This window comes from Myodes glareolus, chromosome 24, assembly GCF_982192425.1.
Source record: "Myodes glareolus chromosome 24, mMyoGla1.1, whole genome shotgun sequence".
Classification (NCBI taxonomy): domain Eukaryota; kingdom Metazoa; phylum Chordata; class Mammalia; order Rodentia; family Cricetidae; genus Myodes; species Myodes glareolus.
Window position 1 is genome coordinate 47,746,803 of NC_142049.1, and position 27,387 is coordinate 47,774,189.

The window sequence follows — 27,387 nt, forward strand, 5'->3', positions numbered from 1 at the left end:
GTAGGGGGCAGGCTGTGGCAGACGCCTCATACGTATCGAGGGTCCGCTGAGATCTGTAGATCCGTGTGGTAGGGTGCAGGCTGTGACAGACGCCTCACAGGCATCGAAGTGTTTTACTCTCGCAAACCCTCATGAAATACAGGTTGGTTTGACTCATCTGGAGGGAGGGAGGGAGGGAGGCCCAGAGGATAAATGATGAATTTCCTCTGGATTTGGCTAGGTTAAATTCTGACAGCATTTAGGCACAGCTCCACTACAGACAGGAGCCATCCACTGTGCCCTAATGTGCCGCAGTTCAACACACAGCTCACTGGGGCCCACTGTGGGGCCAGTCAGGGTTGTCTGTAAAGTCCCACCCCCTGCCAAAGCCTGTTCCACGAGGAGATGTGCATGGTGGGACCAGGGGATCCATGTTAACCTCCAAGAGTTGCATCTGCTTTGCCATTTTTTATTTCCCAGGCCCACTTCTCCAGATTGAGGTTGTTTTGTCAGACAAGAGCATGAAGTGAAAAAGAGGTCCTAGGTCACCCACAAAGAGGCAAGAGAAACTCTGGCTACCTAAGAGCCAGATACAGGGATGTTGGCTACTGCAGCACAACCCAGCCTGTCCTGACTGATACAGATTCCAGCAGAGCCAGAAACAGGGGAAAGGCAGAAAATGGATGGGTGGGTGGATGCAGAGATGGATAGGAACAGGCTCGCAGATATTTTTCCCTGAGCTGGAAACAGCTGAAGCCATGTCTGAACACACTAGTAGGAACCAGACTGGGGAAAAGTTGGGGTCTGACCTTTATTTCCTATTGTTACAGTTCACCTAGGCAACAGAGAGGAGTCCAGATAGGAGACAGAGACATCAGATGCAGGGATGCTTGGGAGAGAGATGAGGAGGGCAGAGGTGGGGAGCACGGAGGAAAAGGGACACAGAGAGTCAGAGCCAAGGCAGAGGACCTAACAACAAGCAGGAGGTGGGAAGTGATGGGGAACTCAAGAGGCCTGGGGGAGAGGGGGAGAGAGTTTGGTGAGGAGGGAGACTAAGGCTAGAGAACCTGCCAAGGGCTGGGGCAGGAAGGCCTGCAGGCCTAGTTGTAGCCCCTCGAGTCCTTGCTGGTAGAGGAGCTGGGCCTGGAGGCAGGGAGGGCACTGGATACGGGGCCACTGCTGGAGGCATGGCCTCTACTCAACTCCGATCCCATGCTTTGGCTCTGCACGCCGCCTCCTGTGCTCTCCTGACCTCGGCTGGTCTCCATGTAGCCAGTGGACCCCAGGTAGCTGCTGGAGCTGGTGTATTTGAAAGCCCCACGGCCCACCACAGAGCCCCGACTGGACACCAGTACTCCACTGGCACTGACAGAAGCCAAGGTTGTAGGACCTGCGACTGAGCCAGAGTCACCAAAGGTGACATGGCTTATGGAGCCAACGCCACGGCCTCGGCTTGTCTTGTGGCTCAGAATGGACTCAGGGACTACGCTGGTCCTCTTGGGGGTCCCCAGGCTGGGGACTGACAGGGAGATCTGAGTACTGGAGAAGGCCAAGCTCGGGCTGCTTTCCAACTTCCTTGCGGCCTCCTCCTGCTGGAGGTCCTGGAGCTCCACCTGGGGGTGGGCAGCATTAGAGTCCCAACAGGCAGTAGAAGTCCTTGTCCCAGCCCTGGAGCCCCACTCTCACCGACTTCACTACTTGACTCAGCAGCTCCTCCTTGCTCATAGGATAATCCTCTTTGACCACAAAACCTGGGGAGTCCTCCCTCGGGTGGGAGAAACAAAGTCCAGTTTCATAGCTCTGACTTAAACACAGATCCTGGTTGTCCTGTGCCTCTCCCCTCCCCTTGGACCCCAGCACCCCAACTCCCCACTCTCCCACCCCCCTCCAAGCTCCCACCTCACCCTCTGTGCCCCAGAAGGCCATACCCACAAGCCATACCCAAACCCTCCATCCTGACCCTTTTGTCTGCCCCACAGAGTTCGCCCTCCCCTGCTCTGTCCGAGACTCACAGGGTGTCAGGAGGCTGGAGTGGGGTAGTCTTCTTTGGAGGGTCCTCTTGGCTCTGGCCCAGCGCCAGAAGGGCAGCGTCAGCCAAAGGGGTGTGGTTCTGAGAGTATGGGAGCCTGGAGTTAGTGCAGGCCTAACCAAGCGTGGCCCCATAGCCCAGGCCCTGTCGCGTACCTGGACCTCAAGGAAAGCCTGCACTGTGAGGAGCTGCACCAGACGCTTCTCGATGGTGCTCAAGAAGAGGCGCATGTCCCTGTCCCGCAAGTAGGTCTTGACCCCAAGGAGATCCTTGATGACACTGCTGTCACACTGAGCCTTGTCGAAGAGGAGCTGGATATCTGGGGTCAGATAGGACATTCCTTCAGGTCACAGCCTCTCTGGAAAGGCAAGACTCAAAGACTGTCTGGGAAGCCTGACCCGACAGCCAGGCACAACGGCCACCAGCCTCAGAGCTCAAGGCGGTACAGAGGACCTGACGAGCTGTCCTTTATGGCACACCTTGGCTGGAAATAAACCTATTTTCCACCAACCCAATAATGCCAGGGCTCTCAGATCCTACCTGGAATGCATGTATCCCAGAAGACACCCCACTATGGCCCCTCACCCTAGGCCCTCTGGATAACAGCTGAACTCGCCCCCCCACACGGGTGAGCCGGGAACCTGCCGCTCCTGCTGCCCCCTTAGAGGCCTCACACCATCTCTGGACACGCTTTGAACATACATCTTCATTTCCTAAAGGTGACTCGGCTGCTCTGCTAGTAACAGCAAACCACCTAACTGTCCCTGTGCAGAGGGAGGGACAATTCTGCACAGCCAGATGACTATGGACGAGCTGTGTGTCTCCAGATTCTCCTGTTGGGAATATAAACCTTTCCAGTGCCTCAGAACAGGATTTATTAGGATGAGATAAGGTTACTTGGAGCACAGTAGCTCCTGATACAAGAAGACAAGTGACGGGGGGAACATACACTTGTACACATACTCTAGCACACATGTGTACCTGTGCACACATGTAAACCCACACATAAAAAATAGTAAAACAGCCAGACATGGTGGAACACACCTTTAATCCTAGCACTCAGGAGACAGAAACAGGCGGATCTCTGTGAGTTCGAGGCCAGCCTGTTCTATACAGAGAGTTTCAGGATAGTCAATGCTGATACACAGAGAAACTTTGTCTTGAGCCTCCCCTCCCCCTTCCTACTAAAAAGAAAAAAGGAAAAGAAAAACAGAGGTGTTGTATGGTGTAGATGCGTGGTGGGGTAAAAGTTACAAGTCAGGGAAATGAAGCCAACCAGAGTCAAAGAGGCATACAGGGACAGACCCTCCCACACAGCCCTCACTCGGAGGGACTGCCCTCCTGGCCTCCAGACTAGGAGATGAGAATCGCCTATGCTGAAGCTACGCAGTGCAGCCCACAAGATAATGCTCATGCCAAGAGATGGAATTTCAAAACGCAAGGATGAAGACAGCACCAAGCACCCTACGATGCATCACCACACTGCCATGTTGTGATGCTGTTGGCACACTTCAAGGTATTGACAAATGAGAAATAAATAAAAATAGCACAGGAATTAATGGAAAAACGAAAAGCCAGCAATAAAATGCGGAAATCTCCAATGCGACTCCATGAGGACTTAACATGGTTATAGACATGCGTGTGACCAGAGAGAAGGGCCACGTGCTGAGCTCTGCCATGAGCCACAGTCGCCCTGCCACCCCCACCATGTCTGCCTCCAGAGACTCAGGAAGAGGAAGGTGATGCCTATATCAACACCAGGCGGCACTGGGACAGTGCAATGTGGTCAGTCTCCTGAAAGCTTGCTCAGACGGCCTGGCAATGAGGGGGACAGGACCAGAGAACAGAACCAGGTCCCCGGGAGGAGCAAGGAGAAATCCTCCTAGGCACCACAGTGCCCCACACATGTAACTTCCTCTGTGGCAGGCCAGGCTCTGATATGGAAGCCAAGCCACTAATTACAAAACAGAGCTGATTATATCTCATCAAGTGTAAGATAAATTTCACACAAAAAAGCGGGGGAGTACCCAACGATACAAAAAAGTATTTCCAAAAGACCGGAGTGCAGAACCAATAGACAACCCCATACCTCTGAACAAGAGAAACTACAGTCTAATTCATGGTGGGGCTGGAGAGATGGCACAGCAGTTAAGAGCACTTGTTGCTCTTGCAGAGGACCCGGATTCGATTTCCAGCACCTACATGGTGGTTTGCACCATTTGTAAGTCCAATTCCAGGAGATCCAATGCCCTCTTCTGATATCTGTAGCACCAAGCATGCATGTATGTATATACATACATAATGTGTGTAGGCAAAACATTGTCACATAAAATATATAAATCCAATTTTAAAATGTTTAGCTATTTAAAATAGATAAATAAAATGTGGACTGGCAATGTGGATCAACGGGGGAAGGCTCTCACTGTCAAGCCAGACAACTTGAGTTAATCCCAAGCCCCTATATGGTAGGAGAGAACTGACTGCTGCAGATTGACCTCTGACCTCCACAAATGTGTCGTGGCACACTCTTGTGCTCTCATACACACACAACACTAAAATGAACAACTCCAAGCAGGAACTCACACACGGATCACCACAGGACGACACTGATCCTCAACACTGACAACATGGGATCAAATGAGCATTGCAGACACCACAGAGTGCGCTGGTGGCGCTGGTGGCGCTGGTGGCGCTGGTGGCGCTGGTGGCGCTGGGCGTGGCAGCTGTAACATGTGCGCATGGAGCATAAACGGAGAAATGGCCATGGTGGCCCATAGCTCTTTTCTTTCTTTCTTCCTTCCTTTCTTTGGTTTTTCGAGACAGGGTTTCTCTGTGTAACAACCCTAGCTCTCTTGGAATTTGCTTTGTAGACCAGGCTGGCCTCAAACTCACAGAGATCCGCCTGCCTCCAGACTGCTGGGATCATAGCCGTGCGCCACCACCGTCCGGCTGGTGGTCCGTATCTTTAATTCTTTAATCCCAGCACTTGGGAGGCAGAAGCAGGTGGATCTTTGTCAATCTGAGAGCAGCCTGGTCTATATGTGACTTCTAAAACATACAGAGCTACATAATAGAGACACCCTACCTAAAAAAAAAAAAAAAAAAAAAAAAAAAAAAAAAAAAAATTAAAGGAAGGAAGGAAGACAAGAAATTGCTCTGGAGAACTGCTTGCATTTTCGAGAACTGTTTGCATTTTCTAGTAAATATAAAAGTACCCTGGCCTATGATCCAACAATCACACACCTGGGCATTCATCAACAGACAGATGGAGGAAAAAATGGATGGATGGACAGATGCACCCCAGATGGGCTGACGGAAAGTGTGGGACGGACAGAGAAGCAAATGCAGAACTGGCCATGAGTTGCCTTTTACTGCCCAGCTCCCCTCCGCAGCACTGCATCCTTCCCAAAGAAGAAGCTGGAGCCTCGCTCCCACACTTACCAGCCTTGAGCTTTTCCAGCTGAGCTCGGAGCGCCTGGAGGCGTGCCTCCAACTGCTGGGACTCAGAGCACACGGTGTCCACTTCCTGCTGTAATGTGCTGCACTGCTGCTCTTGCTGCAGGCGCTGCGTGTCCTGACTGGCACGCTCACTCACTAAAGCCTCCTGCATCTGCAGGACAGGGGCAGGATCTGGGTCTGTTCCAGGCCTAAGGAGATGGGAGGAGGTATGGGAGGTAGGGAGGGTGTGAGGAGGATGGGCCTGGCTCACCTCTTTAATCTCTTCCTGAAGGTGGTGTAGCTCAGAGTTCTGCTCATTGATGAAGTTAAACTCAGCAAAGTTGCGTTCCTCCACTGGGAGAGAGCAGGGGTTCCCAGGACAGGGAGTTAGAAGCAGACCGATCGCTAAGGGCTAAAAGATGACCGAGCCAAAGCAGAAAAATGGAGACAGAGCAAACAGGAACAAGTGCAAACAAAGGATGTAAAAACTCTGTGACAGCCACAGAGGGGCACCTCACACTCAGAGATGGGAGCACAGTAAAAGGAGATCTGGGGAGACCCCAGGAAACAATCCTCAAAGCAACAGAAGGGCACTGGAGACAGGCAGGGCTGGGCAACCCCACCTCCGCGTCAACCCTGTGCCCACTCACGCTCCAGGTATTTCTCCACCAACAGCTCAGGGTCGCTCTCGCCGGTCAGCTGGGCCAGTTTGTTCAGAGCGTCCTCATAACGCAGGACTAGTTTCTCTTGGGAGGTCTTTCGGAGTCCTTCTGCCACCTCCCAGGCTGTGGGGGAAAAAGCGTTGTTGAGGGCTCCAGGGTCCCCAACAACCCCGCCCTCCCCAACAGATTCCAACCACTCACTGGCTCCACTATCCTTTCCCACCAGGCCGGGTTCCTCTCTCCTTTACCCCACCTTCTCCCAGTGAGCTTCGCCCTCTCTGAGAACCTGGGGTTATGAGCTGTAGAGGCCCTGGGTTAGCACTGGCCTCACCTCGCTGCTCTTGCTTCTGCACAACGTCAGGATCCGGCTGTCTGTCATGGTTCTTGAGCTTGAGGAATCGGTGCAGCTGCTCCAGATGCGAGATCTGCCGTTGCAAGATCTGTGCGTCTGTCTCACTCTGAGCCACCTCCTTCTCTGCACGCTCCCGCAGCAGGCCCATCTTGGTCTTGGCCTCTTCCCTGGGGAAGGAAGGGCATGTCAATTAAAAGAGAAGATGGAGTTCCCTGGGGGAGAAAGGGCATGTCAATAAAAAGAGAAGATGGGGTTCCCTGGGAGAGGAAGGGCATGTCAATTAAAACAAAGATGGGGTTTCCTGAGGGAGAAAGGGCATGTCAATTAAAACAAAGATGGGGTTCCCTGGGGGAGGACAGTGCCAGCTGGCTTCACAAAGATGCTCACAAAAGGTAGAGAATGTTCTAGGCTGGAAGGACTGGGTCAGGATGGGGCAGATATGATAAGCCTGGTAGACACACAGGGGACACAAAGGCCAGGAATCATGTGACCAGTTACTCAGAAGGGCAAAGGAAGTGACCAGGCCTTGCCAGAGATTATTCCCAGGTTCAGAAAGGGCAGCCTGGGTAACACTGCAGTCTGAATGCTCTACAGCTAGAAACGGGTAAGACTGGGCAGCCAGGTCTTTTCCACACTCCATCACACCCCATCAAGACAGGGGGACTCCTGTTGATGCCCTGTCTGGCTTTGCTGTGAATATGGGCCTAAGCTTTGGCGTCATCAATTACAAAGGATCGCATCTCCACCAGCCTTGGGGGGGGGGGGGGGAGCTCCTCCCAGAACCACCCCTGAGGGTTAGTTTGGGCCATTCACCTACATACATAGCCTCTCCTGACAACAGCAAGCCCCAGATCCAAGGACCACTCCCCAGAACAGAAACCAGCCTGTTCCTGAGCCCCAACTGACTATCCACTGCAGGTAGCTAAATGGGTGGCCACTACAGGCCACCAACAGAGAATGGTGTAGCCAATCAGATTCCCTCCCTCAGAGTTAGAACTGAGAGAGCAAGGTGAGAACAAGGCCAAGGATAGGAGGACACCTACACAGAAGGGCAGAGGTCACAAGCCAGCCAAGGTGCAGAGAAGGTCGACTGCTTCCGCAGCTACTGCTACTGACTAACTACTCTCCACAGCCAAAGGCCTCCAGGGCTCCCAGCTAGGTAACTTCAGGCCTGAAGCTGTCACAGACAAATTCCCCATTTACATGCACCCAAGGAACAGAGTCTGGCAGGAGACGTGGGTATCTTTTGGGTTTTTCCCAACTTTGTGAATCTCCTACCTTCCGGCCCTCACCCCTACTGTCTCTGCTACCCAAGTGCCCTGGGGACTTACCTGGCGGTGTAAGCAGAGGTAGAGGCCGTGCTGAGAGCTCCGACTGTCTCCCGAAGCAAGTGGATCTCCTGCAGGGACACAGTGAGCTGACTTCCTCCAGCCTTCCCACCAACAAGGGCAGGCCTAGGCTACTCCCACAGACTTGCCTATGAGCAACTGTCCAGGAAAGAGTTTTTTGTTTTATGTTTGCGGAGAGGGGGGATTTTGCTTTTGTTTTTTGAGATGGAGTCTCACCTGTCCTTAACCTACATAGACCAGACTGACCTTGAATCAGGTCCCGAATGAGAGGGAAATCAGGAGGACAGGTGGCACAGAAAACTGGAGCTCACTAGGGGACCACTCACCCAGGACTAGCCCAACTTGACCTCCACTTGGAAACCTGCTTGGATGTCATTACTATACTGGGATTCAATGTGCCGTATCCACCAAGGGTTTTGGGATGGGGAGGCTGAGTACCAATACTGGGAAGTAGTTGGACTTTTTAAAGGTATGGCCTACTGTGAGCTTGCTAAAGCGCCACTGACCTCAGAAGAGATCAAGGTTGTTCCTCCAGGTCCAACCCTCTGCTTCTCCCTCATGCCTATGTTCCACACGTCATACTATCTGTCATGATGTGGAGACCAAGGTCCTAGGCAACGTAGTCCTGCGCAGTTTGGTGTCTTCACCTCCAGTACTGTGAGCTAAATGAGCCTCTGTGTTCTCCAATGTTCCTGGCCTCAGATACTTTGATTTACTGACATACCAATATATAATGTGACCTTACAGCTCTGTTTTCTAGCTACAGAAGTAGCCATGAGTCTTCGGGAGAAAGGAAGGAACAGCAGAGACCTCACATCCATCTACAGACACAGAGAAGCAAACACACACAAACACACCTTGTTGAAAAGAACCCAGCACTGGATAGTCAGAAACTGAGGAAACTGGAAATACAGGGCCACCAGGCCTGAGGGAGACGAGGAGGAGCTGTGCCCGTGTTTCCTGGAATGGTTTTTGGAGGTTTAGCTTGGTTTTATGGGGCTAGGAGTCTTGGCAGGAGCTTGGGCATCAGCAATAGAGGCACACCCCAGTTCTTTTCAACTTGAGACAGGGTACAGCTCTGTGGCCGAGGCTGGCCTGCAGCTGCCTTGTGGTCTCTGCTCCAGAGTGACGTGCAGACAGAAACATGAGAGTGTGCCAGCCCTTCTGGAACAGTTTTTGTTTTGCTTATTAGTGTTTTACAGATTTATAAGACAAATTAAGTCAACAAAGACATGAGAGAAAACTAAAAGGGAACAAGGCGGGGCTGCACCTCAGCAGTAAAATTCAACCAAAACCACACCATAAAATAACTGATCACTACCAGGCAGTGGTGACGCACACCTTTAATCCTAACACTCGGGAGGCAGAGGCAGGCGGATCTCTGTGAGTTCGAATCCAGCCTGGTCTACAAGAGCTAGTTCCAGGACAGGCTCCAAAAGCAACACGGAGAATCTCAAAAAACAAACAAACAAAAAACAAAAACAAAAACTGATCACCAATAAAGTAAATGAAGCTGACTGCGCCCAGATGAGGAGAACCATGGGGAAGACAAGGAAACAAGGAGTGGTCAGGGAGGTCCCTAACACACACCCAAGCCCTCCTAGGGGAAAGGAGAGACTGACAGCAAGGGCGACCACCCAAGAGGGTGGGGCTTGTCTACAGTGTGCTGCTGACAGTCGGTGTGTCCAGAGGACATAAGCTGTGTGGAGGAGCGGAGGAGGGTGCAACACAGTCACAGTGGGGTCACTTGGGCCTAAACCTTGACTTTCCAATGCCTACTCACAACCAGAAAAAATATAGGACTTCGGAGAGATGGGCCGAAAGGTTCAGAGTTCAATTCCCAGCACCCCCTCTGGGCAGTTCACCACCTCCTGGCACATATGTATGAACTCACAAACACACATGCACACAATTAAATATGAAAAACAAAATATTTTTTAAGAGAAAGAAAATGGGAACTTATTGGAAAAATAGCAAAGTGTGGGGCAAGGGCAGAAAAGGTAACGAAACCACGGCACTTCCTCTGCTGGGAAGCAGAGACGCTCACAAAAGGAATGGAGGGGGAGGACAGGACAGGAGAGGGGGCAGAGACGGGGCAGGGAGGGGACGGGAAGATGCACCCAGAGGACAAGGTGTCATAGTGACTGTGGACTTCCATCTTGAAGTCACAATGCTGAACCTAGTAAGAATGTGACACCAGTCAGGGCAGTGGGAATTAGTCAGGCAAGAACGTTAGCAGTCACTGAGACTATATAGTGGGAGCTCCAGTAGAATGCTTGTCATCGGAGGAGACTCCATTCCAGAGCATCTCCTTCTTGGCTAGGAAGGACTTGAACAACTTCTTTGTAACGTGGCATCCGTCAACAGAGCACTGTGCAAAGCTGCTGGTACCCACAGGGACCGCCACAAACACTTCCAAAATATCAGTGTTGGAGCCAGAGGGGCAGGGATGGGAAAGAAAGGAGAGAGAAACTGACCAAGGTTGAGGCAGAGACAGAGACTAAGAGACAGGCAAGGGACAAAAAGAGACAAATTACCAATTTCAGCCAGGTATGGTAGCTCACTTCTGTAATCCCAGAACTAGGGAGGCTGAGGCAGGAGGATTGCCAGGAGTTCAAGTCTAGCTTGGGCTATAAAGTAAGACTCTCAAGGAACCTATACGTATGTACATATATGAACATATACATATATCCTGGTGAAGGATATATAAAGATTCTGTGTATAATTTTCACTTCTTTTATATAAGTTTGAAATTGTTTTGATATAAAAATTTTATAAAAGGGAGTGGAGGGAGGAAGGAAAGAAGAAAAGAAGGAAGGAAGGAAGAAAGGAAGGAAGGAAGGAAAGAAAGAAAGAAAAAAGAGAGGGAAGGAGGGCAGGTTGGCTCTTCAAAGGGCTTCAAAGGTGATCAGATCTAAGGGACGTGAATGGCTTGATGGGCAGGAGAGCTGCCCCAGAGGGCAGAACTCAAAGGGAAGCTGCTGAGCCTGCATGGACTGAGTCGAGGTGAGCTGTGCTCTTCCTCTCTCCCCCTGCACTGAGCTTGCATGGACTGAGTCGAGGTGAGCCGTGCTCTTCCTCTCTCCCCCTGCACTGAGCTTGCATGGACTGAGTCGAGGTGAGCTGTGCTCTTCCTCTCTTCCCCTGCACTGAGCTTGCATGGACTGAGTCGAGGTGAGCCATGCTCTTCCTCTCTCCCCCTGCACTGAGCCTGCATGGACTGAGTCGAGGTGAGCTGTGCTCTTCCTCTCTCCCCCTGCACTGAGCTTGCATGGACTGAGTCGAGGTGAGCCATGCTCTTCCTCTCTCCCCCTGCACTGAGCTTGCATGAACTGAGTCGAGGTGAGCCGTGCTCTCCTTCTCTCCCCTGCACTGAGGTGGACCTGGGCCCTAGGAGCTCTGCCTGGGACACCAGGCTGGAGAGGGGTGACAGGGCCAGGGCTCCTTTCCCCCACCTTCTTCAGCTTGCGGTCCACGTTCAGGTATCGACCCCTCTCGATGCGCAGCAGGTCCAGCTCCTCCCGCAGGGCTGCATTCCTCACCAGCTGGACGTCAAAGTGACAGGTGACCTGGGGTGGGTGTTCAAGCACTTATGAGGTAGGTCCAGGACCTGTCAGAGGTGAGGATCACTCTGTTTCCTCCATGGGAACCTGAAACCTACCCAGCCCAGGACCCTCTGATCTCCTTCTAATGGGACCCCTAAGTCCACAGTGTCTGTCCACAGATGTCGGAGCCTGAGGTCCCTCCTAGAGAGCCCGAGGCACACACCCTGTCCAGCTGGTCTTCTAGGATCTTGATCCTTCTCTGAATCTTCACTTTATGATTCAAGATGGCACTAGGAGTCGAGGCTTTCTTACTCTGGGTGAGGATATGGCTCTCCCACTCCTGGATCTGCAGAGAAGCAGCGCCTGTCACATGCCTGGGAAAGAGGCATCAGTATCTGTCGTCCCTGCCGCCACTGGACCCAAGTCTGGGCATCTACGGGGACTGTGCTCCAAGAGAGCCAGCCCTACCCCTCCTGGTGGTATCTTTATCTTTTGTTTAGTTCGTTCTGATTCTGGTTTTGTTTTTTGGTTTTAGTTGTTTTTTTGCTTGGTTTGGGTTTGGGTTTTCAAGACAGGATTTCTCCAGAGCTTTGGAGCCTGTCCTGGAACTAGCTCTGTAGGCCAGGCTAGCCTCAAACTCACAGATCCACCTACTTTTTTTTTTTCTTTTTGGTTAGTTCTGGTTTTTGAGACAGGGTCTCACTGTATATCCCTGGTTGTCCTGTAACTCACTATGAAGGATGGCCTAGAACTCAGAGATTCACCTGCCTCTGACTCTCCTGATGGAAGGATTACATCGCTGCTATCATGGTCCAGAAAGAGGAGGATGCTGGAAGACTAAGGTAGCAGGAGTCCACAGAGCTTCCACCCACACGCTACATGCAGATTACTCAGTAGAGTGCAGAATGAATGGATCACTTAGCCCTGTTTTCCCAGCTACTGCTGTAGGCCAGACAGTGTTCCCAGAAACTCCTGACCCCCAGGACCTCAGGATGTGACCTAGATACAAGTTACCAATACCAACAGAGTGGGACCAGGACAGCCAGAGCTACAAGGTGAGACCCTGCGGAGGCAGGGATGGCTCCCCCTGAGCCCTGGGGAAACAACCCAGTCAATAGCTGAGAATCAATTTCCAGTGGAGCACCCCATGAGGAGACCTAGTTCCAGAAACCTTGGCAAGCACACACATACACCAAGATGCCAGCTCCAGCCTCTTCCATGGACATGTAACATGTGCGACAGCACACGGGCTAACAGACACGCCTAGTGGCTTGAGGACTTACCACACGGTGGCAGTATTTGTCTCTCTCGGCAAGGTGACATTCTCCTGAACCAATTTTCAGTAGTTGCTCTGATAAAAATCATATCAAATCAAAACCCAAAAATGCTACTATTGGGGGAAACTGAGCAAAATGTACAGGGGGAATCCCTTCACCGTTCTTAAAATGTCAAGTGAGTCCACAACCACTCCTGTCACATTTTCAGTCACAACACTGGGCTTGGGGGCGCACACCAGCATGGAATAGTCAGAGGCAGCTAGGTCTCTGTGAGAACAGCCAGGGCTAAGTGAGACCAGGACAGCCAGAGCTACATAGTGAAACCCTGTCTCAAAAAGCAAACAAACAAAAAAGCCAGGTAGTAGTGCCCAAACCTTTAATCTCAGCACTTGGGAGTTCAAGGCCAGCCTGCTGTACAGAGTGAGTTTCAGGAGAGCCAGGGCTACACAGAGAAACCCTGTCAGGTGAAAATACTTTTTCAGTAACACTTTTTGTTCATTTTCAATTCTGAGAGTTAGTTTTATGCAATACAGAAGCAGATGCCCTGAGAGCCCTGGGTGGGTTGACCAGCAGGCCAACTAAGAACTGAAGGGAGGAGCAGAGACAAATGCACACACCAAAATGGTGAGCTCCAAGAATAAGATCTGGAGCTGGAGAACTGGCTCAGCAGTTAAGAGCACAGTTGAGAGTCTTACAGAGAACCAGTGTTCAGTTCCAAGCACTTGGCATGATGCACAACCACCTAGAACTCCAGAGCTAGGGGAATTCGACGCCCTCTGCTGGCCTCTACAGGTACCTCAATGCACACACACTTCACATGATAAAAAAAATTAAAAAATATGAACATTTTGAATCTATACATATTATTTTTACAAATGGCTCCTGACTTCTTGTGACCTAAACAGTGGGCTGCTAGAACTGTGTTGGCTAAAGCATTCCTGTCAAACACGCAGCATTAGGGCTCAGGGACAAGTCACAACCCACAGGCTTGTCGCTACTCCCCGGCAGAGCTACACTGCTGCTGTGGGAACCGACCACTCTATCTGCACGGCTGCACTAGTCAGTTTCCACTACTGCGACGACAGCAGTGAGAGAGAAGGTGTGGGGCTCGCAGACCGAGGAGTGTCAGGCCTCCATCAGCGTCCCCTTGCTTTGGATGTCTGGAGAAGGCCCTAGAGAGGGATGGTTGAGTGCCAGCATCAGAACAAACACACTCACAAGGAGCCAGGCTGCGGAGACAGAAAGACAGGGTCCCACTACTCCCTTCAAAGGCATATCCCCAGTAACCTAAGGACTTCCCATGAAAACCCATCTTTTTAACCTTTTACTGACTCTTTGTGAATTTCCTATCATGTACCCCAATCCCACTCATCTCCCTATCCCTCTATTATCTACCTTTTGCCCTTGAGCCCTCCCCCCTCAAAAGAAAAAAGAAAATAAAAGTATTTTAAAAATTAAAATGCAAGTCAGGCAGTGGCGGCGCATGCCTTTAATCCCAGTACTCAGGAGACAAGGCAGGGGTAGATGAGTCTGTGTGAGTTCAAGTCCAGCCTGGTCTACAGAGCTAGTTCCAAGACAGGCCTCAAAGCTACAGAGAAACCCTATCTCAAAAAAAATTCTTTTAATTAAAAATGCAAATTTAAAAATCTCACAGTGGAGGCTGCAGTGTGCCACGGTGTATCAGTCAGTCTACCCTTTTGCCCAAACAGTTTTACTTGCAAATGCTCATTGCAATGAGTCATTGGTCTGGTTCCAGGCCCCTAGCTTTCGCTACATTACTGGAATCACACCGGGATTCCTCTCAGATATCCTGTTGTCGTCCTGTGTCAAGGAGATCCTACAGCTTTGGTTCCTCAGGGCCAGCACTTTCACACATTCCAGCAGATCTTAGTTGGGTAGATAGATGTTGGGGTGGGCCAACTCAAAGCCCTGGATCTGGGCCTGTGTGGTAACTGAGTTGGTCAGCCCACTCCATCTCCTGCACTACCAGAGCCAGCTCTCTGCTTTGCTGAGGGGGTGGGAGGGGGAGCCACAGAGTCTGCTCCTCTGCTCTCAGGCTTCAAGGTCAGTCCTCCCACACTGACCCTGGGATGTGCAGGGGGCCAGTATTATTTGTTTAAATAAATTAAGCTTGCCTGAAGATCAGAGGGCAAAGAAGCCATACTAGTCAGCCAAATAGGCCAGACAGGGAATAGTGGCACACACCTTTAATTCCAGGACTCAGGAGACAGAGGCAGACAGATCTCTGTGAGTTCAGGGCCACCTTGGGCTACACAAGATTGAATCTGTCTAAAAGAGAAACAGAGCTCACACAAAGATGATCCCAGCAGTTGGGATCACATTCCTTTAATTTTTTTAAACATTTACTTTTATTTCACTTGCATTGGTATTTTGCCTCCAAATATTGGCATTAGAGATGGTTGTTAGCTGCCATGTGGGTGCTAAAAACTGAACCCAAGTCCTCTGGAAGAGCAGTAAGTGTTCTTAACCACTGAGCCATCTCTCCAACCCCTGGGATCACACGCCTTTAACCCCAGCACTAGGGAGGTGGAGACAGGAATGATATTGCTGGGAAGAGAGAGGAATATAAAGGGGAAAAGACAGGAACTCGGTGGAGTGTGGAGTCTGAGGATTCATAGAGACCAGATTTTACCCCTTCAGTCTGAAGATTTGGTAGAGGTAAAAAGTCTCTCTAGTGGTCTCTCTGACCTTTAGTTTGAACCCCAATATCTGTCTCTGGGTTTTTATTATTGGCACCCAATGTTTGGGGTACAAATTCACAAAAAAAGCCATTTGCCTGTGGCTTTATAGTCATTGGCATAGGCTGGAATTACACATGGCCAGAGTCACTACCCCACCGGGGAGGTTTTTCCTTTTTCTCCCTGAACCCCCTTCTCAGGCTGCTGCCAAACTATGTAGCTGCCTTGAAATCCAGCCAGGCCTTTACTGTTCCACACAGCAGCAATCAGCCTCACATCTTCACTAACAGCCAATTTGGTAAGACAATTGGGAATTCTTAAAGTGAGGAATTAGTTAAAAGAGTTTTTTTCCCCACATTAAAAAACTGGAAACACCTCAACATAAAGACAGCCACACTGAACCTTATAGAAGAGAAAGTGGGAAGAACACTTGAACACATTGGCACAGGAGACCACTTCCTAAATATAACCCCAGCAGCACAGACACTGAGAGAAACAATTAGTAAATGGGACCTCCTGAAATTGAAAAGCTTCTGTAAAGCAAAAAACACAGTCAACAAGACAAAACGACAACCTACAGAATGGGAAAAGATCTTCACTAACCCCACATCAGACAGAGGGCTGATCTCCAAAATATACAAAGAACTCAAAAAATTGGACACCAAAAGAACACATAATCCAATAAAAAAAAATGGAGTACAGACCTAAACAGAGAACTCTCAACAGAGGAATCTAAAATGGCTGAAAGACACTTAAAGAAATGTTCAACATCCTTAGTCATCAGAGAAATGCAAATCAAAACAACTCTGAGATTCCATCTTACACCTGTAAGAATGTCCAAGATCAAAAACACTGATGACAACTTATACTGGAGAGGTTGTGGGGAAAAGGGAACACTTCTGCATTGCTGGTGGGAATGCAAGCTGGTACAACCCCTTTGGATGTCAGTGTGGCAATTCCTCAAAAAATCAGGAAACAACCTTCCTCAAGACCCAGTAATACCACTTTTGGGTATATATTCAAAGGGTGCTCAATCGTGCCACAAGGACATGTGCTCAACTATGTTCATAGCAGCTTTGTTTGTCATAGCCAGAACCTGGAAACAGTCTAAATGCCCCTCGACTGAAGAATGGATAAGGAAAATGTGGTACACTTACACAATGGAGTACTACATAGCAGAAAAAAATAACAACAGCCTGAATTTTGCAGGAAAATGGGTGGAGCTAGAAAACATTATTTTGAGTGAGGTAATCCAGACCCAGAAAGACAATTATCACATGTACTCACTCATAGGTGGTTTTTAAACATAAAGCAAAGAAAGCCAGTCTACAAACCATAATCCCAGAGAACTTAGACCACAATGCAGACACTAAGAGAGACTTACATAGATCTAATGTACATGGGAAGTAGAAAGTAGAAAAAGACAAGATCTCCTGAGTAAATTGGGAGCATGGGGATCTTGGGGGAGGGTTGAAGTGGGGAGGGGAGAGGTAGGGAGGGAGCAGAGAAAAATGTAGAGCTCAATAAATATCAATAAAAAAGAAAAACAAAACAGCCAAAAAAAATAAAATAAAACCTGGAAACACCATTACATTGGAGGGATTTGTGTCTCTGTATAATAATATGCTGGACAGTTTTAAACTGGAACAATTAAATGAGAAGATAACTAATTTAGATGGGATTTATGTATTTTCAGCTGTAAACACTATCAGCATTTTCATTTTTGTTTTATCACTAAAAAAGTTGGTTAATCTGAGTGCTAAGAAACAGGCCTTAGAAAAACCTAATAAAACAGATCACAGAGATAATCAAATCCAGACAGAGGAATTTAATGGAGCACCAATTTCAGTGTTGCGCTTTTAAATTTGAAAGGAACAGCATAAGTTTTTCAAACAACCAACCTTAATATATCCAGCAACCTTACAGGAATTGCCAAATGGCAGAGGCTCTGTTACAGCTAACTGGACTCCTGTGACAATGTCAGATTTAAGGAGACTCAAGGAAGCAATAGTCTCCCCTATGGCATGCATTCACTTTGTGAAGCAATTGTTAAACTCATGGGTCAGTTCCTGATAGAATTATCCCTAATGACTGGATAGCGCTGGTTAAAGCTGTTTCAAAGCAACAATTACCATGGAGTACCTAGATCAGAGAAGAGGCTAAGACTATGGAGCAACGGAGCAAAGCTAGAGGTGAGGAACTCTCTCAAGATCAAATTCTTGGAGAAGGAAATTATACTACTGTAGAAAGTCAATCTCTATATGATGGTCACATCCTGGCTTTATGCAGTGCAGCAGCTTTGAATGCTTGGGACGGAACTGAAGGAGTAGGAAAGAAGACTGAATCATTTACTAAAGTCATGCAGGACCCAAAAGAAACCTTCACAGATTTCTTACAAAGACTGACATCAGCAGTAAACAGAATGAATGACACCAAATTCAGAAGGTAGACAAATAATAATTAAATTTCTGACTTTTGAAAAGACTAATTCTCAATGTAAAAGGATAATTAGGCCTTTAAATGCAAGGTCAGCACCTTTGCAGGAATGGATTCAAGATCCAATCAATATTGAACTTCATGACTGTGATGATACTTAGATGGGAGAGGTGATTTCCAGGGGTTTGAAGAAAGATCAAAATGTCATGTCTTTCAATTGTGGCAACCAAGGTCACCTTAAAAAGGATTGTAAACAGGGCATTCCTAGAAATATTTTTTTCTAAGCCTAATCCATTCAGAATGCACCTCCCTTCGCGATTATGCAGATGATGTGACAAAGACAGGCATTGGACTAATTAATGTAAATCAACGAGGAATATTCAAGGAATCCTTTGTCATCAGGAAACTCCATGAGGGCCTCTCGCAGGTCCCTGTGCCAAATCTGGTTCAGTCATTTCCTGCCATCATAGAAGAAATTCCTTCCCAGAGCAATTAAAGAACCTAATACCTACTGTAAGAAATCATAATGCTTTGAATAATAGAACAGTTACTGAAGAGAGAACAAAAAATTCAGGAGCAACCATAAAGTAAGTACTTTGGCAAACTTCTATAAATGAACAAAAACCAAAAGTAAAAATACAAATAAATGGGTAGACAAAGGTGTGGATATAACAACAATTTCATCAGAATCTTGACATCCAAACTGGTCTCTTCTGGATGCAAATGTTCAGTTTTTAGGGATCTGAGATTATCTCAGGTAAAGCAGAGTGGGAAATGGGTCGAAAGCACAGGGCCAGAAAATATTAAAACCATACGTAGCTAACATAACAATGAATTTGTGGGGATGTAATTTGTTACAGCAATGGAATACTCAGATTAACATTCTCCCCAATCTTAGAAATGAACCACAAATTAACGTATGTTTCTGGGAAAAATATTAGAAGGTTCTGTAAGGAACAGTCATTGACCATTCAGGTTGTACAAGAACAGGGCACATGGGCTGGAGAGATGGTTCAGAGGTTAAGAGCACTGCTCCTCCAGAGGTCCTGAGTTCAATTCCCAGCAACCACATGGTGGCTCACCACCATCTATAATGAGATCTGGTGCCCTCTTCTGGCCTTCTGGCATACATGGAAGGAATGTTGTATACATAATAAATACACAAATCTAAAAAAAAATTAAAAAAATAAAAAGAACAGGGCACAACAGCTGCTGCTATTTCAAAGGCACCAACAGTCCTCCCTTTAAAATGGTTGACAGACAAACCTGTATGGGTTGAGCAATGGCTTTTAACAACAGATAAACTGCAGACTTTAGAACAGCTGGTACAGGAGCAACTAGATGCACACCATATTGAAGAATCAACCAGCCCTTGGAATTCTCCTGTATTTTTTGTTAAAAAGAAATTTGGAAAATGGAGAATGGTGACAGATCTAAGGCCTGTAATAAGGTGACTCAGCCATTGGACTCCTGGAATTCCTCTTATAGTTATTGATTTAAAAGATTATTTTTCCCTATACCTTTACAAAAAAAGACAGAGAAAATTTGCCTCCACAGTGCCTACTTATAATAATTCTCAGTCTGCTAAGATATATCAATAGAAGATTCTCCCACAGGGAATGTTAAATAGCTCCACCCTGTGCCATATTTTGTAGGTCAGTCAATAGAGAGGATACGTAAGCAATTTCCTGAATCTATAGTTTAGAATTACATGGATGGCATTTTACCATATGATTCTAATGTTTCTGCTCTTCTACAGACATATAATGCAAATGGTCTCAATCCAATTAAAGATTAAAGCTGGTTTTGGAGTTGGGGTGTGGCTCTCCTTATCTAAACCCAAGTATGTATATTAAAGTAAAATCCAAAATCTCTGTCACATGTCAGAAGAGTCACCTGATATGAAACAAAAAAAAAAAACCAAATATTTAAGGACTATTTTATTGCCACTAATCTCAGAATCTTTTGGTTTTATATTGACTAACAACTTTTCTTAAGGTATAAATTTTCTAAGATTAATACACACATACATATATGTATATATTCTAAACTTTTTGTTATGATATTGATAGTCATATAGAGTACCAACTAATTATAGAAAAAGGCTTCATATACCCTGCTGTACATGATTTTGGGTTTGAGTTTCTATCAGTTTCCTGCAGTGACCCATGAGCACACCTAACAGTAACTTAGTAACTTTTGAAGTCTCCAGAAGCAGGATGTGGCCCCACGACAATTCCTCCCAGGACTATGATAACACCACTAAGCTGAAAAACACCACCTAAAGACTGGTTTTGGACTACAAACTGCTCAGAACAATTTTGAGGTTGCTAGCTGAGATGATCCAGCCTAACAGACTACTCTAGCCAGGACTTGAGACAAGTCCTGCACTTTCCCATTATGCAGAGACTGGGCAACAAATGATACAGCTACATCTCCTAGGACTTGACAATTAACCCAAAATTTTCTTTTCAGGATCCCCTAAAGATAACGTTGCCACCCAGACAGCAGGAAGTAAATTTTAAAATACGATACCCACATTCCCCAAGAGGTAGGTTGGGTGGTTTTGACATTCAGTGGGCATGGCTATCTGTCACTGGGTAGGAGGCTGGTTACAAACTGTTATTGGTTATGGCCAGGAGGAAAGCTGAACAAAGGAGGTTAGATGCAGAGTTCTTGTTTTGAAAAGAAAAAGTGGAGATACAGATATGGTTGGATAAAGATTATTGAATCTACTCTGAAAAGAAAAAAGGAAGGATATAGACATAAGATTAAAAGGAAGATTATTAGCCAGGTGGTGGTGGCACATGTCTTTAATCTTAGCACTCGGGAGACAGAAGCAGGCAGATCTCTGTGAGTTCGAGGCAAGGCTGGTCTGCAGAGTGAGTTCCAGGACAGGCTACAAAGTTACAAAGAAACCCTGTATCAAAAATCAAAAAAAAAAAAAAGGTAGATTATTGAATCTACTTTTAAAAAGCAACTACTAGTTTTAAATGTTTTACATTGAATTGGATTTTTATATATTATATACAAATTTTGTATATTGAAACAATTTTGAGATTAATTTTCTTAGAACATACTGTACATACATTTTTATTCCTGTTCAAGGAATTGTATCTATATAGCTCATTCAACAATGTAATGCAAATTTCTAGTCCTTGAAAATTATTACTACCAATTGTTTAGGATAATAAGGAAATGCAGGTTAGTAGCTAATCGCCTATTATAATTGAACTTATAGTCACATTAGGTATGTTTTCAAGGTCAAACAAAGATGTATTTTTGATAGACAGGTCATCTTCAAACACTTCAGGGATCTACAGAATATGGCATTTAAGATTCCTTAATAACTTAGGTTCCTTTTTATGACAATGAGACATGTCTGCTCCTGGCAGCACCAGTTTACTTCAGAGAAGATAATGGGTATTGACGAAACTCCACATGGAGTTTGCTTTCTTTGCGACAAAAGTAAGTTGTTGGGCAAGAAAATGTCCCTGACAGTATGCTGTCCTAATTGGACAAGCAGGACACAAAATAGAGTGACTGCCAAACCTTGTCAAGACAAGGAGAACAGTCCTTCAGAACATCCTGCTTCACAGAAAAGTCTGTCGGATATACTAGACCTGTAGGCTAATGATGGATGCCCCAATGATGCAGAGGAACTTTGGGTGACTGTCCAGACAGTCAGCTGTTTCTGTAATTTCTCACATGTTTTGGAAGTCGTTTGCTTACACTTCTTGCTTACTCAGTTAATATTATTTCCTTCTTGGGTCTCTGAGGGAGTTGAAGACTAGATTGTTATATAGTTTTCCTTGTTTGCCAGATGCAGAAAGCAAGTTATGATAGATATTAATACAAGACTTTGGACTCACCAACATAAGATAGATATGGAGTATTTTCTCTGATTTGTCAAATGCAAATGGACTAGACAGTATTGATGTATTTATTACCTGTATATATTGTGTACAGTCATTATACTTATTATATATAGTTTTTCTCATATTAGTTATAGCCTTCTTTTTTATTTTAGACAAAAAAGGGGAATATAGTGGTATATTATTTGTATTTTAATAAATTAAGCTTGCCTAAAGAGCAGAGCGCAAAGAAGTCATACTAATCAGCCATACAGGTCAGGGAATGTTGGCACACACCTTTAATTCCAGAACTCAGGAGATAGAGGCAGATGGATCACTGTGAGTTCAGGGCCACCCTGGGACTACACACAATTGAATCTGTCTAAAATAGAAACAGAGTTCACACAAAGGTGATCCCAGCACTTGGGAGGTAGAGACAGGAGCAATGTGGCTGGGTGGAGGGGAGGAGACAGGAGCTCCCTGGAGTGTGGAGTCTGAGAATTCATGGAGACAGGATTTTACCCCTTCAATCTGAAGATTTGGTAGAGGTAAAAGGTCTCTCTAGTGGTTGGCTGCTTTGCTTTTCTGATCTTCAGGTTGAACCCCACTGTCTGTCTCTTGGTTTTTATTATTCATGCTACAGGCCAGCTCTCCTGCTCACCCTCAGGGCCAGCTCTCTGGTGTTGGACCTGCACTCCCCAGTGCTGCAGCTGGGGAGGGGCAGGGGAAGACCCTCTCTTAGCCTCTAGAAATTGTCCTTTGGATATCTATCCATATTTAAACTGTATCAATACCACTGATGTCATAGTTCTGGGGACACTAGGCTCAGGATCTCCCAAAGCTGCAAGCCAGACATCAGGAATTGTGCCATGGGCTTGAGTTTCGTCAAAGAACTGCTGGCAGATGTCCTAGTTAGGGTTTCTGTTGCTGTGATGAAACACCATCAACAAAAAGCAACTTGGGGAGGACAGGGCTTCTTTCAGCTCACATACCCTGAACACAGCCCACCATAAAAGAAGTCTGGGAAGGGAAGGCACCTGGCTTTCTCGTCACTTCCTCAGTCTAATTTCTAATAGCACCCAGGAACACCTTAAGGAGGCATTTTCTCAGTTAGGATTTCCTCTTCCCAAGTACGTCTAGCTGGTGACAAGCCCACACAGCAGCTCACCACTGAGAGAGAGGCCTCTCTGCCGCCCCGCCATGTGGCTCTCTACAACACGCATGGCGGCTCTTAGTGCTGGTGGGTGTCTTCCCTTCAGTTTGTGGTCTACTAAAATGGGGTCTTTCTGCCATAACCCGGTCAAGGGAGTGACAGCATCACCCTGCCACATTCTGTGAGTTAGCAGTCCACATTGGGTGTGACTGGACTGAGTCACCTTCAGACCACTTACAAGGCCGGGACAGGAATGTCAGCAGAAGACAATCAGCCAAGCTGCAAGTCAAGGCTTGAGTCTCAGAGCTATTTCTCACCATGACTCTGACTTCCAAAGGTTTACAAATAAGCAAGCAAACAAAAAAAAACCTTACTGAGGGGCCTGGAGAGATGACTCAGAAGTTAAAAGCACTGGTTGCTCTTCCAGAGGACCCAAGTTCAATTGCTAGCACCCACATGGTACCTCACACCTGTCTGTAACTCCAGGTTTGTGCAGGTAAAACATCAGAGAACATAACACAAAAATAACAAAAAACCTTAATGAGAACTTAAGAGCTCTAAGACAAAGAAAATTTAGGACCCACTACTTCAAAAAATGCTTCCCAGGGCCCAGCTTTATAGTAGCACACACCTTTAATTCCAACACTAGGAAGGCAGATTCAGGCAGATCTCTGTGAGTTCGAGGCCACCTGGTTTACGTTCTGAGTCACAAGACAGATAAGGTAAACCTGTCTCAAAAAAAAAAAAAGCCAGGCGTGGTGGCAGGTGCCTTTAATCCCAGCACTCAGGAGGCAGAGGAGGGAAGATTTCCAAGTTCAAGGGCAGCCTAGTCTACAGAGTGGGTACCAGGACAGCAAGGGCTACACAGAGACTCCTTGAGAAAAACAAAACAAAACAAAACAAAAACACACTTCTCAGGTTAGAAAGCCGTCTTTTCCAATGGTTAAAGGTATTCAAAGTTGCCTTTTTTCAGTCAAAATTTGGAGCTTGGAAAATATTTTATTATGCTTGGCACATTGCAGGAGGTGGGATTCTTTTGCCGCTCAGCAGGAGAACTTCAGCAACCTTCCGGCCTCAGTTTACAAAGGTAAATGCCACCCTTATCTCTGGGTGGAGGCTTTTGGTGGTTCTATCTTTCAAATAAGGTCGCTGTGGCTTAGAACAGATACTACAAGGTCTGATGGGAGGACACCCGACTAGGGGAACCCACCTGCTTGTCCAGTGCCCGGGTCTGCTCCTGCAGCGCCTCTATTTCCGCCTGCACCTGAGCCCTGCACTTGAGTAGACGGTCCATGTCCTCCAAACGCTGGCTGTCTTTCAATCGCTTGACCTGGCTCTGCGCCACACTGATCTGCATCTGGAGCTTGGCTCGCAACACCTCCAGCTGCCGAATCTCCTCCCTGTCCGAGAGGAGCAGGGAGGAGGAGGTCTCCACCAGCAAGCCAGCAACGCTCAACAAGGACTAGCTCTTGCCCGCTGGCCCTCACTAAGCCCCAACCCCCTCCCTCCCTGTGTTTCTCTCAACCCCTTCCCTCCTCTGATTCCTCCCCCTGCTCCTCCTCCTCTACCTTGTCCCTTCCCCAGCACCTGTACCTCCTCCGGTTCCTACCCCCTCTATCCTGTCCCTCTCACTACCACTCTTCTGCCCCTGCTCCTCTCCCACCCCTGTACTTCCCGACCCCTCTTCCCTCCTTCCCTCCTCCTAGGGCTCAGAAGTCCCTTTCCGCTCTTCTTGCCAGCTCACAGTTGCTTGCTGATGCGCTGGTGAACCTCCTTGCTGTATGTCCGTCGTTCCAACTCCATCACCTTGCATTGTCTTTGCAGGCGGTTGAGCTCCCATTCCACTATGGGCGAGACCAGGAAAAGGACTCAAAGTGGATCATGACTGCCAGTCATCCCCAGAACCGAGGAATCCTGCTCCCTTTGGGGTCCTGCAAAATGCAATTGTACTGCAGCCCCTGCTCTGGCATCATTTGGGACTCCATCTCAGTCCCTGTGTCTCCCAGCCAAAAGGATCCCCGTTTTTTCCTAACCCATTCTGACTGGAGGATGTTCTTGGGAGGCCGCCTGGTCTCTGGCACCTGTGGCTAGAGAAAGTGGCACTCCCTCTTGTGCTTCAGTGGGTGGCCTCTCTCCTGACTGCTCCTCCCTCTATCCGCTTGTCCTCGGGGCTCATGCTTCATCTCTTCCCGCCGAATCTTCACCCAGTCTCCACTCATCTCCCTACAAAATTCCTAAGGACTTCCCACACCAGAATGAGCCCTTCCTTCTTAAGACACCTCAGCCTAGGCATCCAAGTCCCAAGGAGCCTGCCCTACTCATCCCTTCAATCTTTCCAATCAGTTTCCCAACTTCCTCGCCCCTCAACTGAGAATTGACCCAAACCAGCGTCCATAAGGCTGAGAAACCCTACGCTCCTACCCTAGGCTGTTCTCTTCTCGGCGGCTTTTTTTTTTTTTCTTTTCTTTTTCTTTCTTTCTTTTTTTTTTTTTTTAGACAGTGTTTTACTATGTAGCCCTTGTTGACCTGAAACGCAAACTCCATCCGCCTCCTGACGACTCTGGGATGAAAGGCGTGCGCCACCACGCTGGTGCCCTCTCTTTTTCTGACTTAAATCACACTTATGTAGTGTAAGGAGGGGCCGGAAGGAGTTGTTGCTCTTCTTCCATCACGTGGGTTCTTCGGGCTGTCAGGCTTGGTGCCAAGACCTTTACTCGCTGAACCATCTCAGCGGTCCTCCCCTGGCTATTTCTGGATGCTGGAACTCAAACTTCTTCTGAAGTCCGAGGTCTTCCCGGCCACCCCCACTGCCTGGCTTGGCCCCTCCACACGTCAGCAGTCCCCCTCTGTCTAATCTGACCTCAGGAAAGGGTGCTCCTGGGAGGCCTCCCCAGCCCTGGCTCTGGAACTTGGAGAGAACAGGAGAGAAACTTCAGAGAAGTGGAATCATGAATTACCCGGTCCCTCCAGGAAGACCTCGCTTCCTTCTTCGGAGCGGGCGCTCCTGGTTGACATGCCTAAACGCATCGTGGCCACGGAGGCGGCGCTCCTGTAGGGGACATCAGAGCATACGAGTCAGAGTGCAGGACGACCAACAGCACTGCGGCCTCCCTGGGCCTCGACTCCGGGACATCGCTCACCCAAACATACAGTCTGGGTCCCGCCGCTTGACTCTGACTCGGTGCCCGGGCCGCCTCTCCGCACCTCTGAGCGGCGAGCTGGGGGCGGGGGCGAGGTCTCGGCTCTACCTGCTTGAGTGCCTGACCTATCCGAACTGCTCCACGCTCACTGTTGTGATCTGGTTACTGGGGAGACAAGGGGCCAAGGAAGCCTGAGGATAGCGGCAGGGGAGGGCCGAGAGCAGGGCGGGACTGAGGGGATGCCTGCCTAGGGGCGAGCCAGAGGCGCTGGCAGGGCGGGGCTGTGAAGACCCTAGAACAGGTTCTCAACAAGTGGGTCGGGACCCCTGGGCCGAGGGCCCTTTCACAGGGGTCGCGTATCAAACACCTTGCACATCGGATATTCACATTACGATTCCTAACAGTAGCAAAATCAACAGCTATGAAGTAGCAACGAAAATAACTTTAAGGCTGGGGGTCACCGCAACATGAGGAACTGCATTTAAGCGTCCAGCATTAGGGAGGTGGAGAAGCACTGCCCTAGAAGGAGCCAGGCGTCTGTAAGGAGCTGAAGCTGGGGTCGGGGAGTTAAGGATAAAGGGCGAGGCTACGGGAGGTCCGGTGTTGTAAAAGCGGAGGGAGGGACTGACTGCAGGGCCGGGAGGAGGGTCAGGGTCCTGGGAGAGCGGACTAAGGAGGCGACTAAGGAGGGCCTGCAGGGCGGGGACTTTAGTGAGAAGGGGGAGCTTAGGGGCTGGAAAAGGCGGGCTTTGGGGCGGGCCCTGTCGTTTAAAAGGAGCGCAGCGCATTGGGACGTCCTGGAGGGAGGCTTGGTGCTGAAAGTCAGGTTGGGTGCGTGGAGCTCGGCCTCCGGAAGACTAGACTAGGGCTAGGCAGGGTCCTTCGGCACCGGTCCAAGAAAAGTCTGCTTTGGCCTGGCTATTTGGGGAATTTAGGGTTCGGGGAACGCTCACCACGATCTGTTCCTACACAGGCTCACTACGCCTGCGCGCTAGCAACGGTTCGTGGCTCGTAGGGCCGAGGCGGAAGTGAAGTGGGCGGAGCTTCCATCGGACCCTCCATCTGGCCGTGCTCTTCATCCCACGTGGTTCTCTTGCGAGCGGGCTGTGGGCGCCACAGCCTGCCGGCTGGGTGTGCCTGACGCCTGCGGTTTCCTGTGGGAGGAAGTGGCTGCGAGGCAGAACTCCTCCGAGGCCTGGGCGGGGGAGATCCCGCCACCACCCTTGGTCGCCAGATACTTAAACTTCTACCGGTCACTATTGTTGGGGATTCCCTAAACGCCTCTTCTAGGTACCCCAAGTGCTGAACTGATTAAACTTCAAGGAGTGTTAAATCTGTTCAGGCTTCCTCAGCATCTTCCTTGCTCCCAGGCGTGGGATGTAACCTCCTGTCCCTGCAATGCCAGAGGAACACAAGACTCCACTCCAAGCCCCCAATTTTGTCCACAGTGACCCACTGTCTACTAAGCACCCTA

At 48.4% G+C, this 27,387-nt stretch overlaps 1 protein-coding gene across 6 annotated transcripts; it reads right to left on the reverse strand.

Moving 5' to 3' along the window:
* Positions 1-432: 432 nt before the first annotated feature.
* Odad1 (outer dynein arm docking complex subunit 1) lies at positions 433-27,081 on the reverse strand. 6 transcript variants are annotated; one of them, XM_087901212.1, is made up of 16 exons: positions 26,867-27,078; positions 25,924-26,078; positions 25,731-25,822; positions 24,518-24,617; positions 23,984-24,173; positions 11,578-11,700; positions 11,265-11,378; positions 7,792-7,859; positions 6,440-6,627; positions 6,097-6,231; positions 5,718-5,800; positions 5,450-5,618; positions 2,164-2,327; positions 1,992-2,089; positions 1,666-1,744; positions 433-1,592 (listed from the first exon to the last, which is right to left on the reverse strand). In XM_087901212.1, the coding sequence occupies exons 3-16, from the start codon at positions 25,798-25,800 to the stop codon at positions 1,080-1,082; spliced, it is 2,094 nt and encodes a 697-aa protein (XP_087757338.1). In that variant the 5' UTR covers positions 25,801-25,822; positions 25,924-26,078; positions 26,867-27,078; the 3' UTR covers positions 433-1,079. The 6 variants fall into 6 exon arrangements, with proteins under 6 accessions (XP_087757338.1, XP_087757336.1, XP_087757340.1 ...); XM_087901210.1 differs by having other exon boundaries at positions 25,914-26,078; positions 26,867-27,076; XM_087901214.1 differs by lacking the exon at positions 11,578-11,700 and having other exon boundaries at positions 25,914-26,078; positions 26,867-27,081.
* Between the last annotated feature and the right edge of the window lie 306 nt (positions 27,082-27,387).